At 38.3% G+C, this 23,743-nt stretch overlaps 1 protein-coding gene across 7 annotated transcripts in view; it reads left to right on the top strand.

Annotated features, from left to right (window-relative positions):
• LOC126412234 (kinesin-like protein Klp61F) overlaps nucleotides 1-23,743 on the top strand; it is a 298,109-nt gene that overhangs the window by 262,822 nt on the left and 11,544 nt on the right. For all 7 annotated transcript variants that reach the window (XM_050081728.1, XM_050081745.1, XM_050081762.1 and 4 more), the window contains 2 exons: nucleotides 11,412-11,610; nucleotides 12,327-12,414. In XM_050081728.1, the coding sequence (XP_049937685.1) occupies nucleotides 11,412-11,610; nucleotides 12,327-12,414 (287 nt within the window). The remainder of the gene's footprint in view (nucleotides 1-11,411; nucleotides 11,611-12,326; nucleotides 12,415-23,743) is intronic.

Here is a 23,743-nt window from a genome sequence, read left to right as displayed (position 1 = left end):
AAGGTTTTACTGCTTTGGGAGACGAAATGTCATAACCTTAGCACGCACAACAAACTGCGTGTCATTAAGGAGACTACGAATGTGTGGCAGTCCTCCATGCGGGCCTCTCGCAGGGAATCTGTGGTTCTGTGCCGTCTCCGCATTGGCCACACTTGGGTGACACACGGCTACCTCCTGCGCCGTGATGACCCATCTAAGTTTTGGTGGTGCGCCCAGCTGACAGTGGCCCATATCTTTGTGAGCTGCCCTCCTTTGGCTGCCCTGCAAAGGACTGTTCAGTTACAGGACTCATTGCCATTAGTATTAGCTAACAATGCCTCATCAGCTAATTTAGTCTTACGTTTTATACGTGATGGTGGGTTTTATCATTCTATTATAAGTTTTTGAGCATGTCCTTTGTTCTATTGTGTTCTCCACTCTAATGATTTTAGGCTGGATGTTTTAATTTGTCGCAGATTGGCTGGCTTTTCCTTTTTATTCTCATGGTCGGCCAGCCACGGTCATCTCCTCTCTTGTTTTTACCCCTTCTGCCTGTTTCTTGCTCCTCCCTGAGGTTTTCTGTGTTGACCATAGTAGTGTTGGATGTTACTGTGCTGTATGTCTCCTTTCTTTTCTTCTTTCCCCTGTGTAATTATTTTACATGGAACAAGAGACCGATGACCTCGCAGTTTGGTCCCTTCCCCCCTCGTCAGTAGGCGGACACGTGTGTGTGTGTGTGTGTGTGTGTGGGGGGGGGGGGGGGGGGGGGGGGGCGCTTGTAATTGGAAGTGCATTACAAAAGCTCTGTACCTTTTGTTTGTGTACCTATCAATGACGCAGCACATAAAAGTAAGTAACTTTTTTGTGTTGTACTAATTGGTGCAAAAATGTGAGATCTCAGTTTGTTTGTATTTCTACTTCAATATTTTGCAACTTATCTTGATCAATGAACTGTAGAGTACCTACAGTTACAGTTGCGGTCAGTATCTCACATCATACTAAGGAAGGAAAAATATTTGCATATTCCATGACTATATTTATTTGATTTCATTTGTTTATAGCATGCTGTCAACTGAGGTTACTGAGCATGTCTCAATGCAGTGCATTCTCATATTCTACTGAATAAACTTTTCTGCACTCTTCAAGGGTTTCTACAACAAACATATTCAGGAAAATCTGACGACAGTATGGTGTCTTTCTTTGCATTAGTGATTAACATTTTCAAATTGTATTCTGAGATTTATTTTTGCACTGAGGTGACAAAAGTCATGAGATACCACCTAATATTGTGCAAGACCTTCTTTTGTCTGGTGTACTGCAGCTGCTCAATGTGACATGTACTCAACATGTTGCTGGAAGTCCCCTGCAGAAATATTGAGCCATGCTGCCTGTATAGCCATCCACAATTTTGAAAGTATTGCCGGTGCAGGATTTTGCGCATGAACTGATCTCTCGGTTACATCTCATAAGTGTCCGATTCATGTTAGGCAGTCTGGGTGGCCAAATCATTCACTTGAATTGTGCAGAATGTTCTTAAAACTATTCCAAAAAAGTTGTGGCCCTGTGATATGACGCATTGTCATCCATAAAAATTCCATCTGTTTACTCTTCTATTGTGTTACATTCACCAGATTTTTCAGTTCCTCCGGAATTACTTTGGATATCGTGTTCAACCAGATTCACAAGTGGAAATTTTTCCCAAGAGACATCAAATTCCATGTGATCACTAGAAACTGACAAATTATTTTACATTCTAGAAAAGATCACTTTCCATTTATAAGAAATTCTGCCTCCTCATTGAATTAATGAATAGAACTGTTTGTTTATATGAATGTTACATAATCTTCTGAAACTTATGGAGGTAATAGAGTTTTGCTGCTTTCAGATGTAAAGAGTTTGTATTTATAGAAACCTTCTGATATGATTTAAGAGAGAGATTGGTGTGCTGTAAACTTCTGTCCATATTCCTTTCATAAGTTTACTGTCATTATGCATCAAATTTGCAGCTTTAACATTTGTTAACGTTGAGGTTCGCCGATGACATTGTAATTCTGTCAGAGACAGCAAAGGACTTGGAAGAGCAGTTGAACGGATTGGACAGTGTCTTGAAAGGAGGATATAAGATGAACATCAACAAAAGCAAAACGAGGATAATGGAATGTAGTCGTATTAAGTCGGGTGATGCTGAGGGAATTGGATTAGGAAATGAGACATTTAAAGTAGTAAAGGAGTTTTGCTATTTGGGGAGCAAAATAACTGATGATGGTTGAAGTAGAGAGGATATAAAATGTAGACTGACAATGGCAAGGAAAGCATTTCTGAAGAAGAGGAATTTGTTAACATCGAGTATAGATTTAAGTGTCAGGAAGTCGTTTCTGAAAGTATTTGTATGGAGTGTAGCCATGTATGGAAGTGAAACATGGACGATAGTTTGGACAAGAAGAGAATAGAAGCTTTCGAAATGTGGTGCTACAGAAGAATGCTGAAGATTAGATGGGTAGATCACATAACTAATGAGGAGGTATTGAATAGAATTGGGGAGAAGAGGAGTTTGTGGCACAACTTGACAAGAAGAAGGGACCGATTGGTAGGACATGTTCTGAGGCATGAAGGGATCACAAATTTAGCATTGGAGGGCAGCGTGGAGGGTAAAAATCGTAGAGGGAGACCAAGAGATGAATACACTAAGCAGATTCAGAAGGATGTAGGTTGCAGTAGGTACTGGGAGATGAAGAGGCTTGTACAGGAGAGAGTAGCATGGAGAGCTGCATCAAACCAGTCTCAGGACTGAAGACAACAACAACAACAACAACAACAACATTCGTTCTATTAACTTTTAGCCACAACATTTTTATGTGGTACTAGGAGGAGGAATGATTATTTCTGATTCCATATTTGAGTAGATTACTGACTTCTTTATTGTTAAATTATTCTGACATCTTTACCACATCATTTTTGTTCATTTTTTTCTTCAGTTACAAATGAAAGCTCCTGTTACTGTTATAGCTTGTTCACATACCTGATTAGTCCTGAATTTTTCAATAAGGAAGTTCAAACTCTGATTCCTGTAAGGTAGGCTGTCATAGATATCTTTAAAGTTGTCATATTCCTAAACTCACTTGTTTATGAGCCTTTCAGATTTTTGTCCTTCATGTTTTTTAACTATTAACCAGCTTCATCTGCAGTTATCTTTTGTGGTGTTGCCATGTGTGTGCCAAAATCTTATGTTCTGTCACATGTAACCCGAAAAATATTTTCAAATAACATTTTTAAACAATATGTGCTGTTCCATTCAAATTTACATATTCACATGAATTCTGCAACTGGTTTATTTAATTCACTTGCTATCAGATTTGCTGCTTTCCAATTGTCTTTTTGTTATTTTTCATACTCTGCGTTTTGATCATTTGTTGACTCGATTTACATTTAACTCTGTAACGTCCTTCAAGTTTGTCAATATTGATTTTACAAGATTTTGTAAATGGTTACTCCTTTCATTCACTTGAGTAGAAACTGTATTATCTTGCAGTACATGCTTAATTTTTTTAGTCTTTATGTATGTGTTCCTGCGGCTGGGGTCCACAACATTTCATAAAAAAGTACTTAGTGGTTATAATTCAAGTGCAGCTACTCACAGAGATCCAGTGTGGGTCATAATTATCATAGGGCAGCAAAATTTGGTAGATATACTAATGTGTTAATGCGGAACTGAATTGTGCTGTAAAACAAAAGAGATCCAGTTGTGGGCACCAGGTGCAAATCTGGCACTGTACACCATATGATGGTATGACATCCATGCTGTCATTTGACAAACCGTAACGTGTGAACAATATGGTTATTGAGAAGAATGACCACTTGCTCTTAGTGAAATTGTTTTATGTGTCCAGCAGCAATTACAGTGTTGCATTGAGAGAGTATCGCGTATTGCGAAGTCTGTGGAGAAGTCAAATGTCATTAAATTGTTTATAGAAGATGGTAATGAAATCTGAAAACGTGAGCGAGCTTGGTGTGGCACATGGAAGAGGAAGGTATCCTATACCAGTGGAAGTTATTGACAAGGTTGCTGTTACTGCAGTTGACCATGCAGCATATGCCTCGAGTAGTGCTAGTGTTCATGCAGTGTCACAAGCGCTGTCCATCCCATGGTCAGCAATATGGAAAGTTTTGCAGTCCATTTTTTTCTATTTCGTTATCACTTATTCCAGCACCTGCCATTTTGGAATATGTATGATGGTTGAGCACAGGAATTTTATCATGATACTCTATTGTGAAACAATTTCAGATGGCCAATTTCAGTATTTTGATCTTCCCTCTGTATGTATAGTGCATTTTGGTATTGAGGCTGGCAGAATCAATAATTCTTACCTGCTTATCGACTTTCAGGAAAACTAGAACCCTGTAGTACATCTAGTCACATCCATTAGCAAAAGTTGCTTTTGAACTCATTGAACACTTCTCACATTGCTCTCCTTGTGTCCATTTTTTTTGTCAATTGGGCTTTTACTCTACTTAATCCTGTGATGGAGTCTCTTTCCATTTGCAGCAACTTTCTAAAACTGATATTGATTTTCATTTACTGATTAAAAAAGTTTGAATCTGTTAATTTAAGAGACAGCTGTCATGAGTCCATTATCAGGCTACGTGCTTGAAATAATTTTCACACTAGACATTCACAAAAAACACGCTTGAAATGATTTTCATACTGTCCATTCAGAACAACCCCACATAAATCGCTGTATCTTCTAACAGTTTTAATCACATGACTTTCAAATTCTATACCTGGTAAGTTGAAGTCTTCCCCAATTGCAGCAGCATAATCAGGAAATTTATTCACAGTATTCTCCAGTTTTTCTTTACTCTGCCAACACAACTTCAGACATCTGATTATCTTGTCCTTTTTTTTTATTATGCACAGATTATTTCAGCTTCTGAATTTGTAATAAAAATGTCACTAGATGCTAGAGAGCTTTTTATGGCAGTAAACACGCTTTCACCCTTGGCATCTAGTCTATCTTTGTGACATTTATTTCAATCTGAATATAGGACTTCACCGTCATTCACTTATTTCACTTGACTTATTGTTTCTAATTTTATGTGGCAATATTACCTTTAATAACTGATACTAATTCTGCAAAATTACTTTGTATAGTCCTGCAGTTTACTAAAATTAAATAATAGTTTTTTTTCTCTTTACGGTTGTAAGGGTGATCCTTTTCTTTTGAGAACAATGTGGCTGATCTCTCTTCATTTTTAGCAGGCAGTTCATCACCGATGTAATTAAGATGTTCCTCTGACCTAAACACCACTCAAATGCACGCCGATGTTCTTCCAAGTAGCAAATTGCTTTGTTTAGGGACACCTGATTTATTGAAGGCCACCCTTTTGTTCTCCTTCTGACAGTAGAGAGTGAATGATTGTCAAAAAAATCTTCTGATCCTCTGTTTCAGAACATCTCCAAATCAGAAGACCAAAATTGATTGTGGGTGTGATGCTGCAAATAGTGAATTGTGGTTACACCTTTCATGTGATGCTGGCTGCCTTCATCAATCCAGCAATCCATTTACATGAATGTAACATTTGTGTTTTCAAATTGAGTACGTTGCTAAGTCTGAATAAACCACCAAGGTGTTCTGTGGTTTTCTTAAATTGCACAAAGCAACTGTAGAAATTGTTCCTTTGAAAAAGACAGGGCCAGTTTATGTCCCCATTCCAGGCTTTTGCTCTGTCTCCAGTGACATTCTCAACAGAACATCAAACCCTTACATTCCTTGCTCACTTCTGAGTAACCTTATGACTGCTTTCCCTAACTGCTTGGTGAACCTTACGAAGTTCTCTGTTTTTTCTTGTAAAGTACTACTAACGTATGTTTCTAGATCCACTACTGTGACACACCATCCACAAAGCTGTTCGAAGCAATATTCATTACAATTCAGTACTTTCGATTTCACTCTGTTTTTCCTGCGTGAGTGGTGTGTAATACGAGGGTGAGTCAAATGAAAACCTTAAATTTGTAATAACAAATCAAAATTTCGCGCCGTTATCCTGTAAGTTGGTATGCATGCTACAATCAGCATGCAGAATGGCCTGTAGGTCGCAGCATAGTGCCGATGCACCCATACCGTCAAGGTATTAGTATAAAGATGGCCACCCCACTTGCGACTTGCACCAGGGAAGAACAGCATTCTGATATTCGGTTTTTGCGTAGTGAAGGTGTGGAACCTATTGAAATTCATTGACGAATGAAGGTTCAGTACGGCTGAATGATATTGCAGCATGTTTACAGTTTAGTCATGGGTCAGCGCACCACATTGTGCACGATGTGCTCCAGTTTCACAAAGTGTCTGCAAGATGGGTGCCATGGCAGCTGACTCCTGAAATAAGAGAACGACGTGTTGATGCTTGTGAAGAACTTCTTCGGCGCTTTGAAAGACAAGATGATGGCTTCCTAGCAAGAATTGTTACTGGGGACGAAACCTGGGTTCACGTCCACCAACCAGAAACGAAGAGAGCGAGCAAGGAATGGCGCCATTCCTCATCACCAAAACCAAAGAAGTTTCGAACAGAACCATCAGCAGGGAAGGCTATGCTGACTCTCTTTTGCGTCAAAAAAGGCATCATTTTGGAGCATTACGTGCCTAGAGGGACCATTGTCACCAGTGCATCATACACAGATCTCCTAAAAAATCATCTGTGGCCTGCAATCAAATCAAAGTGACTTGGATTGCTGTCAGCAGGTGTCCTTTTGCAACATGACAATGCAAGGCCCCACATTGCCCTTACAACAGTTGCAACAATCACAAAACTGCATTTTGAGTGCCTTCCTCATCCACCATACTCACCAGACCTTGCCCCAAGTGATTTCCATACATGTGGACCAATCAAAGATGCAATGGGAGGAAAGAAGTTCCATTCTGATGAAGAGGTACACCACGCGGTGCATGAGTGGTTGCACGGACTACCAAAAGAATTTTTTGCTTAAGGAATTTATGCACTTTTTAAGCGCTGGAGGACTTGCGTTGAGCATGGGGGAGATTCTGTTGAAAAGTGATACAGCTTTGTACCACTTCTGCACAATAAAGAATATTTTAAAAAGGTATTTAAGGTTTTCATTTGACTCACCCTCGTATTAGGATGCATCTAAAACTGTCTGTTCAAATTTAATAATTTTTAAGCAATATTCTGGTAACCAATATGTATCTGCCAACTATGCACTTGCCGTTTCGTTTTTCTCTGTTGATTTTAGAAATTCTATTTGGTTGATGGCTTTCAGTGCTTTGGTGGAAGATTAAATAATAGTTCTTTCAGATTCATGGTTTTGACCAGGCTGCAGAGTTTTCCTATGCTATAGCTGTTTCATATGTAACTGTATTTACTTGGGATGCACGAAGTGTATTATTTATGATCATGTTTGAATTTACTCTGTTGAGTGAGTCTCGGACTTTGCATTTACACATTCCAAAGAAAAAATTACCTTCACTAGTGTGGATAGTATTCTTTGCAATGCCCCTGATGTCATTTCCAGCTATACTGTTGTGGTTGCTGTCCAAATTGTTACCTTCAGCATCATTTATTATTACGTAATCCTTCGCGTTAATATGTTTCCCAAAAGAGCCTGAATCTGCTGTACGAATTCTGCACCAGTTTTGTCATGGAGAAGCATGTCAATCACCTTGCTGTAGGACTTCCTTGGTCTTCTTAATGCTTACTTTCCTAATTTTAACGTGTTCCTTATGTCCCATACTGTCAAACAGCTTCTGGACTTAGTGGATTTTCTTGTTACTTTTGTACAGCTTCTAAAGCAGTGGGACAGCAGGAGATGTCCAAGCTGATGCTATTAGACTTGCAGCATTCAGATTTGATAAATGTGACTGATAACCCTTGTCTTATGATCTATCTTTAACATTGCTGTTGTGAACTACAACTCACAATTGTGCTAACCCTTTTCTACAACTACCAAATTAGGTCAAAGTTCAAGATTACTTGCACTTTTCCGTGTATTATTTAATTGTAGTGTGCATCACTGCATTGTCAGTGCTGAACAGCATCACTATATACCAGTAGGTTGTGGCACAACATCCCATATAATCAGTGGCAGCTCATGAGTATACATTCTGGGTGTTCACAAAATTTTAGATTCAGATAAATCTAAGTTTGTGAAAGTAATAGAATCTGCTATATAACAGTTATACTTATCAACAAGTTTATACAATTACAGCCACTGCAAATAATAATAATAATAATAATAATAATAATAATAATAATGTGCATAACATATCTGACAAAAGAAAGAATTGTTTTTGTGTAACTTTGTTGTTTTATACTTAATTAAGTACAGTTTAGGGCAAGAATGAAATAATGTGTAAGCTTTCACAACTCTATGTTCCACATTTTTGTGCAAGTGGTAGTTTTCTTGCTTTTCCATTTTTTCGGATAAATATACAAGATCCCCAATAGAGGTGTGACTTTACGTACGAGCTGAGTATCAGATATTCTTACATTAAACCAACACATTAACTTATGCTAACTGTCCACTTCGTTGTTAAATGGTCACTTGTAGTCACTCTCTCTCAATCAAAAGATATGGTCCAGAGGCCCTAGTTCCTTCTTAGCTAACTTTTCCTGGTAATTTACTTTTCTGTTCCCAGAATAAAATTTGCACTCTGCAGTGGAGTGTGCACTGATCTGAAACTTCCTGACAGAGAAACTGTATGGGCCTAAGACTCGGGATCTTTGCCTTTTGCTGGCAAGTGCTCTACTGACTGTGCTACCCAAGCATGACTCAAGAGCCCTCCTCTCAGCTTTACTTTTCTGTTAACATTTGTAATAGATTCAACAGAGTCCATGTTTGCACTGCATACAGAAGCCAATTCCCGCCTAGTAAACAACCAAATCCAAAGACAAATTGCCTTTCTTGGAAATGATTAAACTCAAGTAGTAATGTCTACCAACATGGTCACTTGACTGGATCACAAATGAGGTGCTGAGCTCCATAAGGGTCTCACATTGAAGTGAATATCAGAGAAACCACTGATACAGCTTTTTGTGAATTTTCATGTACACGATGCGGGCCTACAGCACAGACAAACCTGATTCACCATAAGATCAGCAGATTTCCAAAACATGGATAAATGCTATAATCTCACAATTGACGGTGATATGCTTTAGGCCCTTATGATTCTCAGTGCCTCAACTGGATTACTGTACGATAAAATTCAAAACTTAATACAACTCATTTAGAAACCCACAAATAGTTTTTTCTCTCAGTGTCATTATAATATATGCTGACATCTGATCTATTTTACTACATAGCGAGTGAATTGGCATATCTGAGGAGCGTGCTATCATCTAGCATGATTTATGTTGAGCAGATGGGGATAAAAGTCTGCTGCAGTGTGCTACCACCTGGTCACATTGCCGTAAACTTATACTTGACTGGTTAGGGCTAGCTGTGCTGATCATGAACTGTACACATTGTTTATGAAATCCATATTTATTTGGTCCCTAAGGCAATTACGTTACGCCAGTTCCACATGCATGATAGCTCCTTAAAATGTGCACAACCGAAGGTGTGCTTGTGCCTCTGATGCCAAGTTTCACGGAGTCTAGAGGAGCAGCAGCAATGTAGATTTAAGTGCCTCATCTTTCAGATTGCAGCATCTATGTTACATTTAACAGCATTCAAAGAAAAATAACCAATAAATCCAAAAGGTGTCAAAAGTTAAGTTGTTTATGTGCTCTTAAATGGCAGCTGCCATTGCATATGACGACACTGACAGTCCTTGCAGCGATAATTGTTTATGATGGATCTAGGGCAGTTTACTCATGCTGACAGTGTATTTGTTTAATGAGAGATTGCAGTTATTGGGGTCCCTAGGTATGATTATTCAGCTACAAGTATAACATTGTGTAATTTAAGATAATGTAACATTGTTAATGGTGGTTTGTTTCATATAACTCTTCATTTATTAAACTATTTTGAAAAGTGAAGTGTACAATGCTTTAAAGCTGACAATCTCTACTGGTGTAGAAATAACGTTATTTTGATTCACAACTTTTACACGATTGCAAAATAACTGCTGTGTGTACTGTGAAGAAAACGTGTCCCATGTACTGTGAGGAAATCACATGGTCTTCTAAGTATTGCTTGGAATCCAGATGCTGTATATTATACCATATCATCTGTATGGTACAATCGAGTTTATTTGCTGTTGTACCTGCTCTCATTCTTATGTATTTACTTTCAAAACAGAACTCTAGTAGGCATCTACGTGTGAAATTTTACATAGATTCCTTCATTCACTCTTGTCAGTTTCAAGGCATCAACTGCTGCCTAACTTGTTGATGCTATGCAATATAAAACCATAATAGGCAGGGGTATGCTTGCAAGGACTTTGTGATAAGCTGTGCAGTAAGATACACTACACTTAATTGACAGTAACGTCACTGCCTGTCAGCAGTAACCATCACCAACATGTATCCATATTAAATGCTACTAGTCAGATGGAAGAGTGGTGCTCACTTTATATGTGTTGTTCCATGAGAAAGAACAAGGTGCCATACAGATTTCAGGTAAAGCCCACATCCCTGTTTATTAGGCCATTCACAAGTGAGGTGAGGAGAGTATAATGTGGAAAAATTGAAAATAAGATGCAGGATGACGTTTGTTAAGATATCAAGGAAAAACTTATTTGATACCTGAGAGAGCTGAGTGAATAAAAACTGTGGAGGGAAAAATGAGAGCAGAATGTATCCAACAAATAATTGAGGACATTGGGACAAGTGATATTGGCAGATCGCATGAAACCAGGCAAAAGACTGATGACATACAAAAAACAGCAATATTTGTTGGGCCTGCTATGTGGAACATGGTGTAATATTCATATTAAATTTTGAAATTAATTGCTGTGGAATATTTATTGAACCTTCCTCAAACTGGTTAGAATTCTTGCTTTGCTGAGGAATCCAAGTGGAACATGCATTATCCACTTTCAGATTTGTTGTCCAGCTTTTACAGTATCAGCCTTAAAGTATGCAATTATTCAAGATATTGGTAATGGCTAACAACTACTGCCACACATCTTTGTAAACAGACCATGTTAAAATGTTTAAAATATTGACCATGTAATTTGAAAGTGTTTGAACAAAGATATGTTCCTGTTTGAACTCCAGTAAATCTTTACCTTCAAAATTTAAATATTGTTCTTATAGTAATGCATTTGTTCGTCGCCTATTATACTTACTGTATCAATTAATAATGATACTTGCTCTGATAATTGCTGTGAAGCTGATAGTGCAACTGTTGTCTCTCTCTGGAGAGTCCCAATTTCTGAAGTTGTTTGGCAATTAATTTTCATACAGGTAAACCATTCGTAAGTTATTTCTTGCTTATTAATTTTATCTCATTAATGCTGTTAATTATTACATTTTTACAGGTCCATTTAGAAGAGAAAGCATCAGAACACCTAAAAAAATAATCATGATGAAAGAACTTGTAGCACATAATGTTGACAATAATATTCATCAGGAGCATATGAACCGAATAATTTCTTTACTAAACACAGGTAGCACAAGAGAATTACAGAAGCTACCAACTATTGGACCAAAAACAGCTTTAATAATTAATAATTACAGGTAAATATTTTGCACTGTTGGTTATGTTTAATTTGTGAGAGAGTGAGTTTGTACACATGTGCATGTCCACACAAGACAACTGCAGTCTGGTGGCATGTGTGGTGTAGGGGATAGCCAACAACTAATGAGTAGCTTCGTTTTATTTTATTTTAATTAAGCTAGTGAGGTTCTCTTTCTGTCAAATTTCAGAACATGTTACTTTACAGAAGGTAGTGAGGTTCTCTTTCTTTCAAATTTCAGAACATCTGGTTCTTTACAGAATAAAACCAATCATAATGTTGCAGTTATTTTTCAAACACTTCCTGTAGGTTATTCGGGTGAATTCAGTCGTGTGCGTGCAAGCTTCCAAATGATGATCCAAATCTTTGGTAATGACGGCATTTGTTAATCATTGGCCATCATCCCAAGAACAACCAAGTGGATGCCTCTCATCCTTGGGTTTGAGTGACCTGCCCTTCCTTTGTAGCAGTCCCCAACTTCCAACTCTACATACTCCTCATGGAAGAAACTAATTGTGCAGAGAACTAGGGTAGTTTCCAGTACTTGTAGGTGTGTTTATTGCCAGTAATGAGAATTTTGCCTCCGGGGGGTAAGCTCTGGCCCACTCATCTGTGAACCAATTGTAGCTTTTTGTTTCTCAACTGGAACCATAAAATTAATGTTTCATCACATGAAAAATATTTGTTATTGCTTAATTTTGTTTTGATCCATTTCAGAAACTTATCTGGGGAAACATTTGAATCAGTAGACGACTTAAGAAAAATTCCTGGTTTAAATAAAAACTTTCATGAGAAATTTGCCCTGGTAAGTGTTTAACATAAAGTAACATTCTTTTTGTTTTTTATCTGTTGTGTGCCACATGAATTGAAAAATCAACTTCATAGTACAGTATTTTGTTCATGCAGTGTAATTTAGTTTCTTAATCTATAGTGTTACTAGCAGAGAAACCTGGTGTATTTTTTTATAGCTGTCCCATCAAGCCTGTCCCACACAACATATGGCCTTGTGCTTGATATTTATGATGTCATATCTATTAAACTAAGTGTTATACAATGATATAATTGTGTTGGTACATTCAGCAGCATGTGTGGATACTGTCTGCAGAATGTGCTGCGAATGGAGTTAGTAGCAACAAAGTAATAAACTAAATGTCATGCATTATGCAGCCTTTTTTCATGCATCTCACTGTTCTTAATGTCACACCTCCTGAATTACGTGTTGTACAATGATATAATATGCGCTTACATTCAGCGGTATATGTGCATGCTGTCCGTAAAATGTGTTGTGAATACAGTTAGTAGTAAAGAACTAATAATTTACAATGTAATGCCTTATGAAATACTTTTACTGCATGGACTTTAGAAAAGTTGTATGTGACAAACATTTTTCCTTTCATCATTTTGTCGGGTTTGTCAGTGAGAAATTTTTTATCAAAATAGTGAAGTAATCTGATACGCCGTTTTGTTACCTGAAAAGATGCATGTATTACATACCACGTAATTTTTATGTAGTTTACGTGATTATAAAATACATTTTAATTGCCGGTTGTGTACGTTGAATAGAATACGAAAAGAACCAGAAGTTCAGAGTTCAAAAAGTGTTTGAAACAGATGTAGAATGGGCGTGCAAAACGAACAAAACGATCAACAACTTGATACTGATTACTGAACTACCTATGAGCAGTTGGCAGTGGAACTGCAACGAGTGGCCACACGCAAAAGGACGAGTCCGACCGAGTGAGACCGAGACAGGCGGGAACGAGACCGCCGATTGCGCTCTCCCACTCCAACTTCAGGCTAAGCGGCTCGCTAGCATTTTTGGACCCACACAAACTGGCTGACTGCTTTATATTAGCGGCATATATTATTGGCAATTGAACTACAGAATCATAAATGATCTCGCTATCAGCACAGGAACTTAGCTTTGTCATGTAGGATCCTTCTGCCATAGTATTGCTGTCTATGTTGCAGTTGAAACTGACGCTGAAGATCTCGTAGCCTCTGCTGTGGTACTGCAACCGCCGCTGCACAATGAATTGCCGTTGAATATGTCGCTGCTAGCTGGAACCACGTGTATTTGCAGGATGCATACAAACCGGGAGATCTGAGAAAACCCAGGAATTTTTTATTGTTTGAGTTTTCAGTTAAATTTTTGTAATTTTTAACTGGTGAGAACCAGTACTGTAACAAAAGATATTTCTGTATCTCGCTATTACAGAATAATACTGGAGCAATAAAACATGAACGAGAGAAAAAAACAAAAATAAAACAAGTTGCAAAGGAAATGCGTCATATACAATAACAGAACACAGTTCTTATACAAGTGTCTACCAACAGCAAATTGACTCAAAGGCTTTAGAAAGCCTATGCACTGCTTCATAACAATAAATTGCCTCCGATGAGCGTGACGTCACAACTGATTAGATTAGAACAAAATTTTGAAAAACACAACCTTCAGTCGCGAACACAATTTGTAACGTAGGTTTCGGTGTCACAAGGGACACCTCCTTCGGACAAAATTAAAACTAAATGTTACAGCATAACGTACCAAAAAATACGAAAGCTGCGGTCATACCTCACAGCATTAGATAGAATTAAAATAAAATGCAACAGAGGTGCAGGCCCCTAGGGGCTGCCATGTGTCCTCTGCTACAGTCAACACAAAACAAACATCATGCGACTTGTGCGCCGCGGCAACTTCAAGACAATACCGCCACCTGGTGGCTAATTGGTAAAACAAGCTATTCTGTAAACATCTCTCGTAACTGCAGAGCGGGAAATAAACACCTGAACGGTGTATATGAAGTAATTACAGTAGCGGGATACTGCATTATATAAAATACAACTAATGAATGACTGGCTGTAGTACAAAAATTCCAGAACAAATGCATCAAGAAGACATACGAAATAATCCATTAAATGACATTACTGCTTGCTATAATAGATACGTTATAAAAACCAAAAAAGTTTTTTTAATTTACGTATATGAGCCGTAAAAAGTAAAAAGAAAAGGTATCTCTGAATCTGCAGGAAGTAGTTGGTACATCAAAGTGTTAGATCTCGTCAAGCAGCGGCTTTACACCGTTGAAATAACTTCTTCTGCACAACTGCATCTGCTCGTTGAGAAAAAGTCCATCATTCGAAACTAAATGCTTGAAAATTTCCAGCTCCTCCAAAATATCAAGTGTACGCCCTTTTTTTCTGCAAAATTTCCAACTTCTCAACCCCTTTAGGAGAGTGCTCTATGATGAACAGGTGATCTGCAAAAGAAGAATTAGGGGCACACGAACCGTTTTCCCTCAGTAAACGTTCTTTACAGCCAACTGAAAAGACATGTCCTGTTTAACCAATATAATAGGCACCGCAAGTGTCACATGAAATCTTGTAGACACCAGAATTCTGCAGGGGGCTAGTAGTTTACTTTAAATTATGGATGACATTTTTTCTCAAGTTGTTATTTGTAGAAAAAGCAATATTACATTTGTATTTAATCCAAAGCAACCTTTGAATCTGGTATGACACTGTCCCTTGTGACACCGGAACCTAGGTTACAAATTAATTGGGTTCGCTACTGAGGGCTGTGTATTTCAAAATTTTGTATTATACAACAGTCACTGATTGACAGCCATGTTAAAAACCTTATGATTACATTAGACTCATTTGAGTAGTTGCGAGCAAGCTCATGCGCATGTGCTTTTAGAGTCACGTACGAGTAGTATCTTCTCCCGCTTCTGGCTACACAAGTGTGGCAGTTAGCTGTATAAGCAATAGCAGCAAGATGCTACCCGGAAAAATTTTACTGGCATGCCTAAGCTGCCATATTCACGCACAGTCAACAGGGCAGGATCTAGGGGGCGGTGGGCAAACTGGGGTATATACCGTGGGCAGCAATTTCATGGTTTGGGGGGGGGGGGGGGGGGGGCACAAATTCATATTCTCGAGGAAAAAACCTTGTTTCCCAAAGCGCCTAGCATCCAGCGCACTTTGGTCTATCCAGTATTGCCCTGGTTCAGAAATAGCATAGATCCGGGACTGATGCACAGAGCAGTCTTGAATTGTAGTGATGAGGTGGGTAGTCTTCACATGACCCGTGTTTACGTTTAGTGATTTTGCTGGTTCCTCTTCTTTTATTGCTCTCATGTCAAATGAAAACTTAACGAATTTCTGTGGCTGGGAGCTATCAAGTGAATTAAAATACATTCAAATAATTACGGAATGCTAAAATATGTTATTAATTTCAGATTTGATTTTATTTCCACCTTTCTGACAGTCAAGCATTAATCGCCTTGCAGAACAATGAAGTTATTTTTGTCAGTTAGCTAAAGAAATTTGGCTTGGATTACTCTTTCCCACTGAGGCAGTCAATTTATTCAAAACGAAGTGTTTAATTCTGCACTATTGGATAGTTTCAACTGTTCACTGCATTTCAAGTGCACGTTTTCATCTAGCACCTATGGCATTATGCCGTAATAAAGAACCCAACATGAGATAATACAGTACTAGTGCTTCAAGAAAATTTACATCCGAATCTGGACTTATGAATGTGCACTTTAAGCCAAATTTTACTATGATTCACGAAATTCCGTTGCTCTTGGGCATCCTCTAATATCTTCTTTCTTTTATGACATAATGTAAGATCTTTTAATGTTTCACACGTACGAACGTACGGGCTTCTTGCATTATCGTAGCTTCGCGAGCACGGCACACCTGTTATCTGGCAACTGCTAAAACGAACCTTTTAAATAGTTCGCAGGAAAATATTGCGAATGGTTGTTTGAAAAGCGTTACTTTCAAAGTAAATTTCCATATACCCAAGATGATCTATGTGCGAGAATGTACTATGAATTTCTTAAATCGCAGAGCATTTGACTCATTTAAAAATCAACTCTGAGGACGACTATTTAGAATAATTTTGACCACAGGAAATAAGACATTTATGTCGTTACTGGCACATTTGTGTGATGTATCTTAAAACGTAAGACATGCAAAAAAGTTCAACATTATATGTGAAAGCTTACCTTGTCTTGTAGCTTATTAACCTCCGAGACCATTATTTTACTTGAAACTTTTCTTTTCTTGTAGCAACACTATGTACATAAATTTAAAGCATTAATTTTTCCTATTTGTGTGTTTATGCTACTTAACAGTGATGTTGCTGTTGACTGACCACATCATGTGTCCTATGCTCGGAGTAGCTTCTGTCATAAGCTGGCGAGATCACGTGACATGAGCTATGACTGGCTTACAAAAGTGCATCGCAATCTCGATTTCAGTGCGAAAGTATGCAGTGTACATATTGCTGCACATCAGACATCTTTCCAAAATGTGTGTGTGTGTGTGTGTGTGTGTGTGTGTGTGTGTGTGTGTGTGTGTGTGTGTGTGTGTGTGTGTGTGTGTTTTTTTCTAAAGTGCCGAGAAATTCTATGTCGGTGCATCAAACCATAACCATTCAAAGGATTGATAAGTTTTACAGCCCCGGGGAGAAGTATACTGTCGCTTAACACGGAAAAAGTGTATTTACATGTGGGAAGAAGTGTATTTTAAACCGGGAAATCCTGGAAAAATCCAGGAATTTTTTTCCTCGGCCACGTATACACCCTGTCTCTATGTTGCCTCTTCTTCCATATTACTTTTTTTTATCACGCCTACCCACTGCTAACACTTGGTTTACACAACTGTTGCAAAATTCGTAGCTCAGAGCCCCCACACAAACTGCCTAAACTGCCACAGACTTAGGACCATGGTCACAGAATGTCTTTAACTGTGAGAATTGCAATTGTAATTTCGCAGCTATTAAAGAAATGTAATAGTCAGTCCTGAACCAATCCCACATTTGACTTTTGCGAGAGGTCCTGCCTATTTAAGTTCAGATAATACTTTTGGAAACACCTTGCAGAATTCAAATCCAATTCTAAACTTTCCAGAGTTCATATTCTGCAACTAACACTTTCCAAAATCCAATCCTGTTCCAATTCTTTGCAGGATTCTTATCCCTCGACTAACACTTTCCAAATTCCTATCCTGGACAAACCTCTAATTGCGAGCTAACATCCCAAAGAAGTTCCGGCTCATAAGAGGTTCCTCTTTGTCAAAATGTCTTGGCTCAAACTCGTCTAGGGCTTGAACCGCACGTATCGCATTACACGCTCTAAATTAGACACTTGTGACCCTTGGATAACTTGTCCGGCTGATGGGAAGTTTGTGAAACGCAGAGTTAACATATTGTATAATAACAGTAATAATAATATCGGGAACTAAATTCACGACCCATAAATGATTTAGGCCACATAGTTACGATTTGGTGTGAACAATGTGTATTCAGAAAGCAAACTAATAGCGAAAGTTGTCATATTTAGAGTTATGTTACACTCAAGCGCATATCCATCAGACACAGTTCAATCATTCACAATCTCATCGCAAAATACAAGTTATCTACATGAAAAGTTAGAGTTCACACCAGGTGCGCGGCTGCTCACCACTCAAGAGACTAAGTCCCATGATACCACACAACACAAAATTTTGTAAGTCGTTTCACTTCCAAGCTGCTGAAAGACCGACTGTCCGCTTTCGCATTTCAATCCGAACTATGCCTTTCTGCCCGTCCCCGGCCGTGTTTTCCACGCGCTGAATATCCTCACTCAACTGTCAAGGGCAGTTCCCTTTCGTGAAGCCGTCCATCTGATTGGCTACAGCGTATTCTACATTATTTTACATTTTAACATATTTAAATAATCAACGCTTGACTACTTTCACATTTTAAATAAAGTAACAATAATATCCATTACATAATAAATGTTAAATTCTTTTACATAAAACCAATACAATTTCCTTCTTTCTTTAAATGCCATGGCCAGTAACCTTGCATCGATGTGCTTTCTGATAAATAAATAAAGAACAAAAGTAAGTCAAAAGTTGAGTCACCACCAACAGAGCTACATGGCATCACTCTGTGAGAGACTTTGCAGGGTTTTGGAATATAAATCATGACAGTGGCACAAAGCCTTGTGACATGGAACTTCATATCCCCACCTCTTCTTTATTTTCTGATCAATTTCTGAAAATTTATTCCACAGTCAGACTCTGAACTGGCTGCTTTAGAATAGAGTGGCACTGTACAGCTGTCTAAGCTAGGGAAGTGGATTCCTTTGTAGATGTAATAAAGGGCAATTTAGAAACTGGTTAGCTATGGTACATTTGTAATGTAAAAATTTCTCTGAAACATTGGTCAGGGAATAATGTGGCAGTAGTTAACTGTTCTTTGTCTTATATCATTTCATCCTTCTGATAGGTTTAGCTCAAAAACTGTCCGTCAGAAATTCTATGGAACTTGTTGACTTTGTTGGTGTTGTAAGGAATCTCAGAAATTTGTTTAAGTCTGACTCATGCATTTGTGAACAAGCTGTCTAAATGACGTTTCTGGCATTGAACAGCATACGCATTCAAGAATTTTCTGAGTTCATTTGCATTTACTATACTTTTTTTCCTTTTGTGCTGTATAGTCTTCTTTTTCTTTCATAAATGAATACAAATTTTCAGGAAATTATTTAATGGCACACAAGGAAGTTCAATATAATTTACAATTTCATTTTCTGAATGCAATCTTTTCAGATAATACTGAACGTGTATGGGACAACATGCCTGTAAAAAATTACCGTTGTGGAATGTTGGAACATATACCTTGCCTGATCATGGTTAGATACAAGACACCAGTCGATCTGCAATGCTAGCCTCATCCATTACAGACAAAAAGAAGACACTCGAAAACCCACTCTAGGGAGTTCTGATCTCTCCCCATGCAATTATTACGTCTTCGGTCCTGTAAAAAAGATTTTGAAGGGTCGACAATTCCAGTCAGTTGAGGGTATGCAGCAGGCAGTTATGGACTTCTTCATGTATTAAGACACAGTGTTTTACCAAATGGGTATCTTCAGCTTGGTGTGCTGTTGGATTAATTGCCTCTATGCTCATGGTGATTTTGCATGATTGTCATACTGATCTGGACTGTGTAGCCTACAGACAGACACTCTTTGATCACCCTGTTTATTTTAAAGCAGTATTCGCAAACTTTTTTTTTATTGTTGTCTGCTTCAGTGAATAAAAGTATCTCCAAAATATTCCTGTAAATGGTATGGTCATTAGAGATGAAGTACATTCAGAGTTGGACAAGGATGGAGAAGGAAACTGAACGAAGCTATGCAGTGGATCTAACCTGATATTCGCGTGAAAAGATGTCCAGGCAAGATTTTAGCTTTCCTCCTACCAAATACAGGCCCAGTGTTTGTACCACTGTAAAACAATCTTTGCATTCAAGAAAAGACACTGTCTATGATCCACAGCTACTCTGAAATTTTTTGCTGACTGCAAATTCCTAAACATCCCCTGTATTAGGTATTGATCTACTACACAAGAGTGACATACAAAAATATGTACTGGACCAGGACTCGAACCTGGATTTCCAACTTATTGCGAACAGTCGCCTTAACCCCATCGGCTATCTGTGCACACTCCCTCAACAGACCCTGTAGATTGTCAACAGTGTCTGTTCTTTCAGACATACATGCAAGTATTACAAGCCTAGGCGGGCACATGATGGCAACAACATTGGTCTCGATCCCTCGTTATCCCATTCTCTCTGTTGCAGCCGTCCAAGTAATATTGCAAGCATTAGATGATGAATCTAATTGCCTACAGTATAAAGATTTAGATTGTGTGATATATGGAACAACTTACTATACAACAGAGTAAAGACTATGACATGGGAACAAAACAGAGCAGGAAGTGCTGCTATGGAAATTTTGAGTAAAGATGAAGAGGTTGTGTACAAAGATCGTGATGATGTCCTCCAGAGATGGGAAGAATTCCTAAAAGAGCTATATGTCACAAATAGCAAACTAGAAACTCTGGAACTTGAATCACACAACAGTGTAAGTGATGACGAGAAAGGACCAACCATCATAATGGAAGAAGTAAAGTCTGCCATAGCTGCAATGAAAAATGGCAAAGCGGTAGGTACAGATACGATACCGGGAGAAATATTAAAATGCTTGAACCAAGATGGAATGAGAAAAATATTGAGATTATGTAATAAAATATATGACAGTGGTGAATGGCCTGAGGACTTTCTGACAACAGTAATGATTCCATTACCGGAAAAACAAGAAACCAAGAAATGCAGCGAGCACAGGACAATCAGCCTCATTTCACATGCAGCCAAAGTGATGTTAAGAATAATTAAGAAAAGGCTTGAAAAAGTAATGGAGGAGAATCTTGGCGAGGAGCAGTTTGGCTTTAGACAGAATACGGGCACCAGAGATGCATTAGGGCTCCTACGAATCTTGGGAGAAAGGTTTATTGAAAAAGGAAGAGACCTATGTGCTTCATTGATCTAGAAAAGGCATATGACAAAGTGGTTTGGGACAAGCTGGCGACTATAATGAAGGAAAAGAGAGTGCACTGTAAAACCAGAAGACTTGTAAACTCATTATATTTTAATCAAAAGTTTCAGTTAAAGTGAGAGGAGAAAGTACAAACTGGATCAGACTAGGAAAAGGAGTAAGACGAGGATGCACCTACTCTTTTCAACCTCTACTTGAAAAATATGATTGACCAATGCTCATTAGATGACAAAGGCGTAGAAATTGGAGGAAGAAGAGTAGGGTGTTTGAGGTTTGCTGATGACATGGTCCTTCTAGTCACAGGGGAAAAAGAATTACAGGATTTGGTGGACACCATGAAACTAATGGAAAAAAATATGGAATGAAAATTAACACAAATAAAACAAAAGCATTGGCAATAGGAGGAAATAAGCAAATAAAAATTATGCTGAATGGAGAAATACTAGGACAGGTGCAAAATTTTAAGTATCTTGGAAGCAGGATAGACATCGACTGGAAGTGCACCACAGAAATTAAAACAAGGATAGCAATGGCAAAAGAAGCATTTTATAAGAAAAGGGGAATTTTCTGCAGCTGTCTGGACAGAGAATTCAGGAAGAGACTCATAAAATGTCTTATATGGAGTGTTCTTCTATATGGCGCTGTGGACTATGAGGAAGAAAGACAGAGAAAGGCTGGAGGCTTTTGAGATCTGCTCATGGTGGAGGATGGAAAGAATAAGTTGGATGGACAGAGTAAATATTAAGAGGTATTGAGAAGAGTGGGAGAGAGAAGACAGTTACTAGATGTAATAAAGAGAAGAAAAAGAAATTGGATTGGGCATATATTTAGAAAGAATGTCAGACTGATAAAAACAGTTTTAGAAGGTTATGTAGAAGGGAAAAGGAAGCGAGGAAGGAAGAGATTCCAGATAATGGATGACATGATGGACGGTACAACATACAGCAGCCTTAAGAAGGAAGCAATGGATCGCAGAAAATGGAGAGGCAAAGGACCTGCTAACATAGCAGATAACTGATGATGGTGATATATGGAAGTTTATGTCAGTCCGGGCTTGCACTTTTAGCTGAAGTGGCTGAGTTAGATACTAACTCAGAGCAAAATTGATACATCTTTTCGAATGCTCACCATACCACCATGCAAGCACAGGCATGAAGGGACTCCATTTAATATTTACAAAAAATATGGGTGTTGGCGTCAGTTTAGAGTGGCACTTCCCCTCCATTACTTGCCAATTCCCCTGCTTTCCCCATGGGTGTCCAGCTGTTTTCGCATCTATCGGTCATGTTATTCTGCACACGCTATACTTAAGATAAACATGTATAAAAGTATGCAACATTAGCCCAGTTTTCAGAATGATTAACTCCTTCTTTGGGCAAGGGAATAAGATAGGTAGGGAAAGGATTAAAATGGTCCGGTAGATCACTCACTTCATAGGATGAGAGGAACCTTTCTGATGTGAAAGGAGACATAAAGTAGGAGGTACCAAAAGAGTAGGTGATCAAAGAGAGTAATATGGCAGCTTCAGCACAGTTGCAATGAGGTCAGAGCAAAAAATAAAGTTGCCTATGTTAAGCTTGCCAGCATGTACATCCTAAGTCACTGAATTAATGAAGCTGCTGCAGAATATGTCACATTCATTGACTGTAGTGCAGCAAAACATGTCATGTCCGTATCACCAAACGCGTTGCACTACACATTATCTCGTGTAGTAATGCATCAGTTTAATGGGCTGGCTGTTGCAAAACCCACTTTGTTCACATTTCAAGAACAGTCTGTTTAACTTCTACATTTCAATGCATATACAGAATGTCCATAGAAAGTGGGAGAATTTTCATGTCTTAAGTTTGGTAGTCCTGGTCAAAGCTGCTGCATCAGTGGTAGGTAGAATCAAAAAGTTCAAGGTATTGAGAACTTTGCTCTTGAGAACCAAAAGCTATCAGTTACCACCCAAGAGCTGAAGTCTTTTAAAAGTACCATCTATTTTGTTTTCATGATCAATTTTTTGATTAATTGAACATACCTTCAGCAAAATAGAAATTATAAACAGTACAGTGTCATTTACTTGAAAACACTTTTCAGTGCAGTATTCTTTCTTGTGTTTTGTGTATTACAGAAATGATAGATAAATAATGAAAAAAAACCTTGTTATGTGCTTTAAGCTGACCCTTACCAAAATATTATGGGTTACTATACTGGGTCAAATGAATTTCGTATTGGAAACCCAATGTTTTGTCCCCATCTGTGGAGGAGGACATCTTGAAGAGGGTTCTACTTCTCTTGAAAGTCCAGTGCGCACCTCAGCTCGCTTCTGATGGAAGCAAAGGGATGCAATTAAATGGATTCTGGAATCTAGTGCTGAAGGAGATGTGTGCCATTTTTTACATGGTGGATGAAAGTAACCAATAACAACTCAAATTTTGAAAACATGACCTCATGCCTCTGTGCGTGAGCATATGGAAATACTATTTTACTTCAGTCTGTAGTGAACCAGTGTGTGCATCAGACCTTTGAAAGAGCTACAGCACACCTTCAAGACATCACCCACAGATGGGGCGAAACATTGGGTTTCCGCAGAAATGAAAGTGTATATATTACCCTTAGCACCTTAAACTGATTCAATATTTCGTGTGTCAAATACCTTTTAGGTTACCAACACAATCATTAATTTAGAGCAGTGACTTCAATGTAGAAACTTGTAATGGGATTGACAAAATAATTAATTTAGAGGATATCTTT

Source organism: Schistocerca serialis, chromosome 1 (genome assembly GCF_023864345.2).
Source record: "Schistocerca serialis cubense isolate TAMUIC-IGC-003099 chromosome 1, iqSchSeri2.2, whole genome shotgun sequence".
Classification (NCBI taxonomy): domain Eukaryota; kingdom Metazoa; phylum Arthropoda; class Insecta; order Orthoptera; family Acrididae; genus Schistocerca; species Schistocerca serialis.
This window is presented reverse-complemented; position numbering and strand designations above follow the sequence as displayed.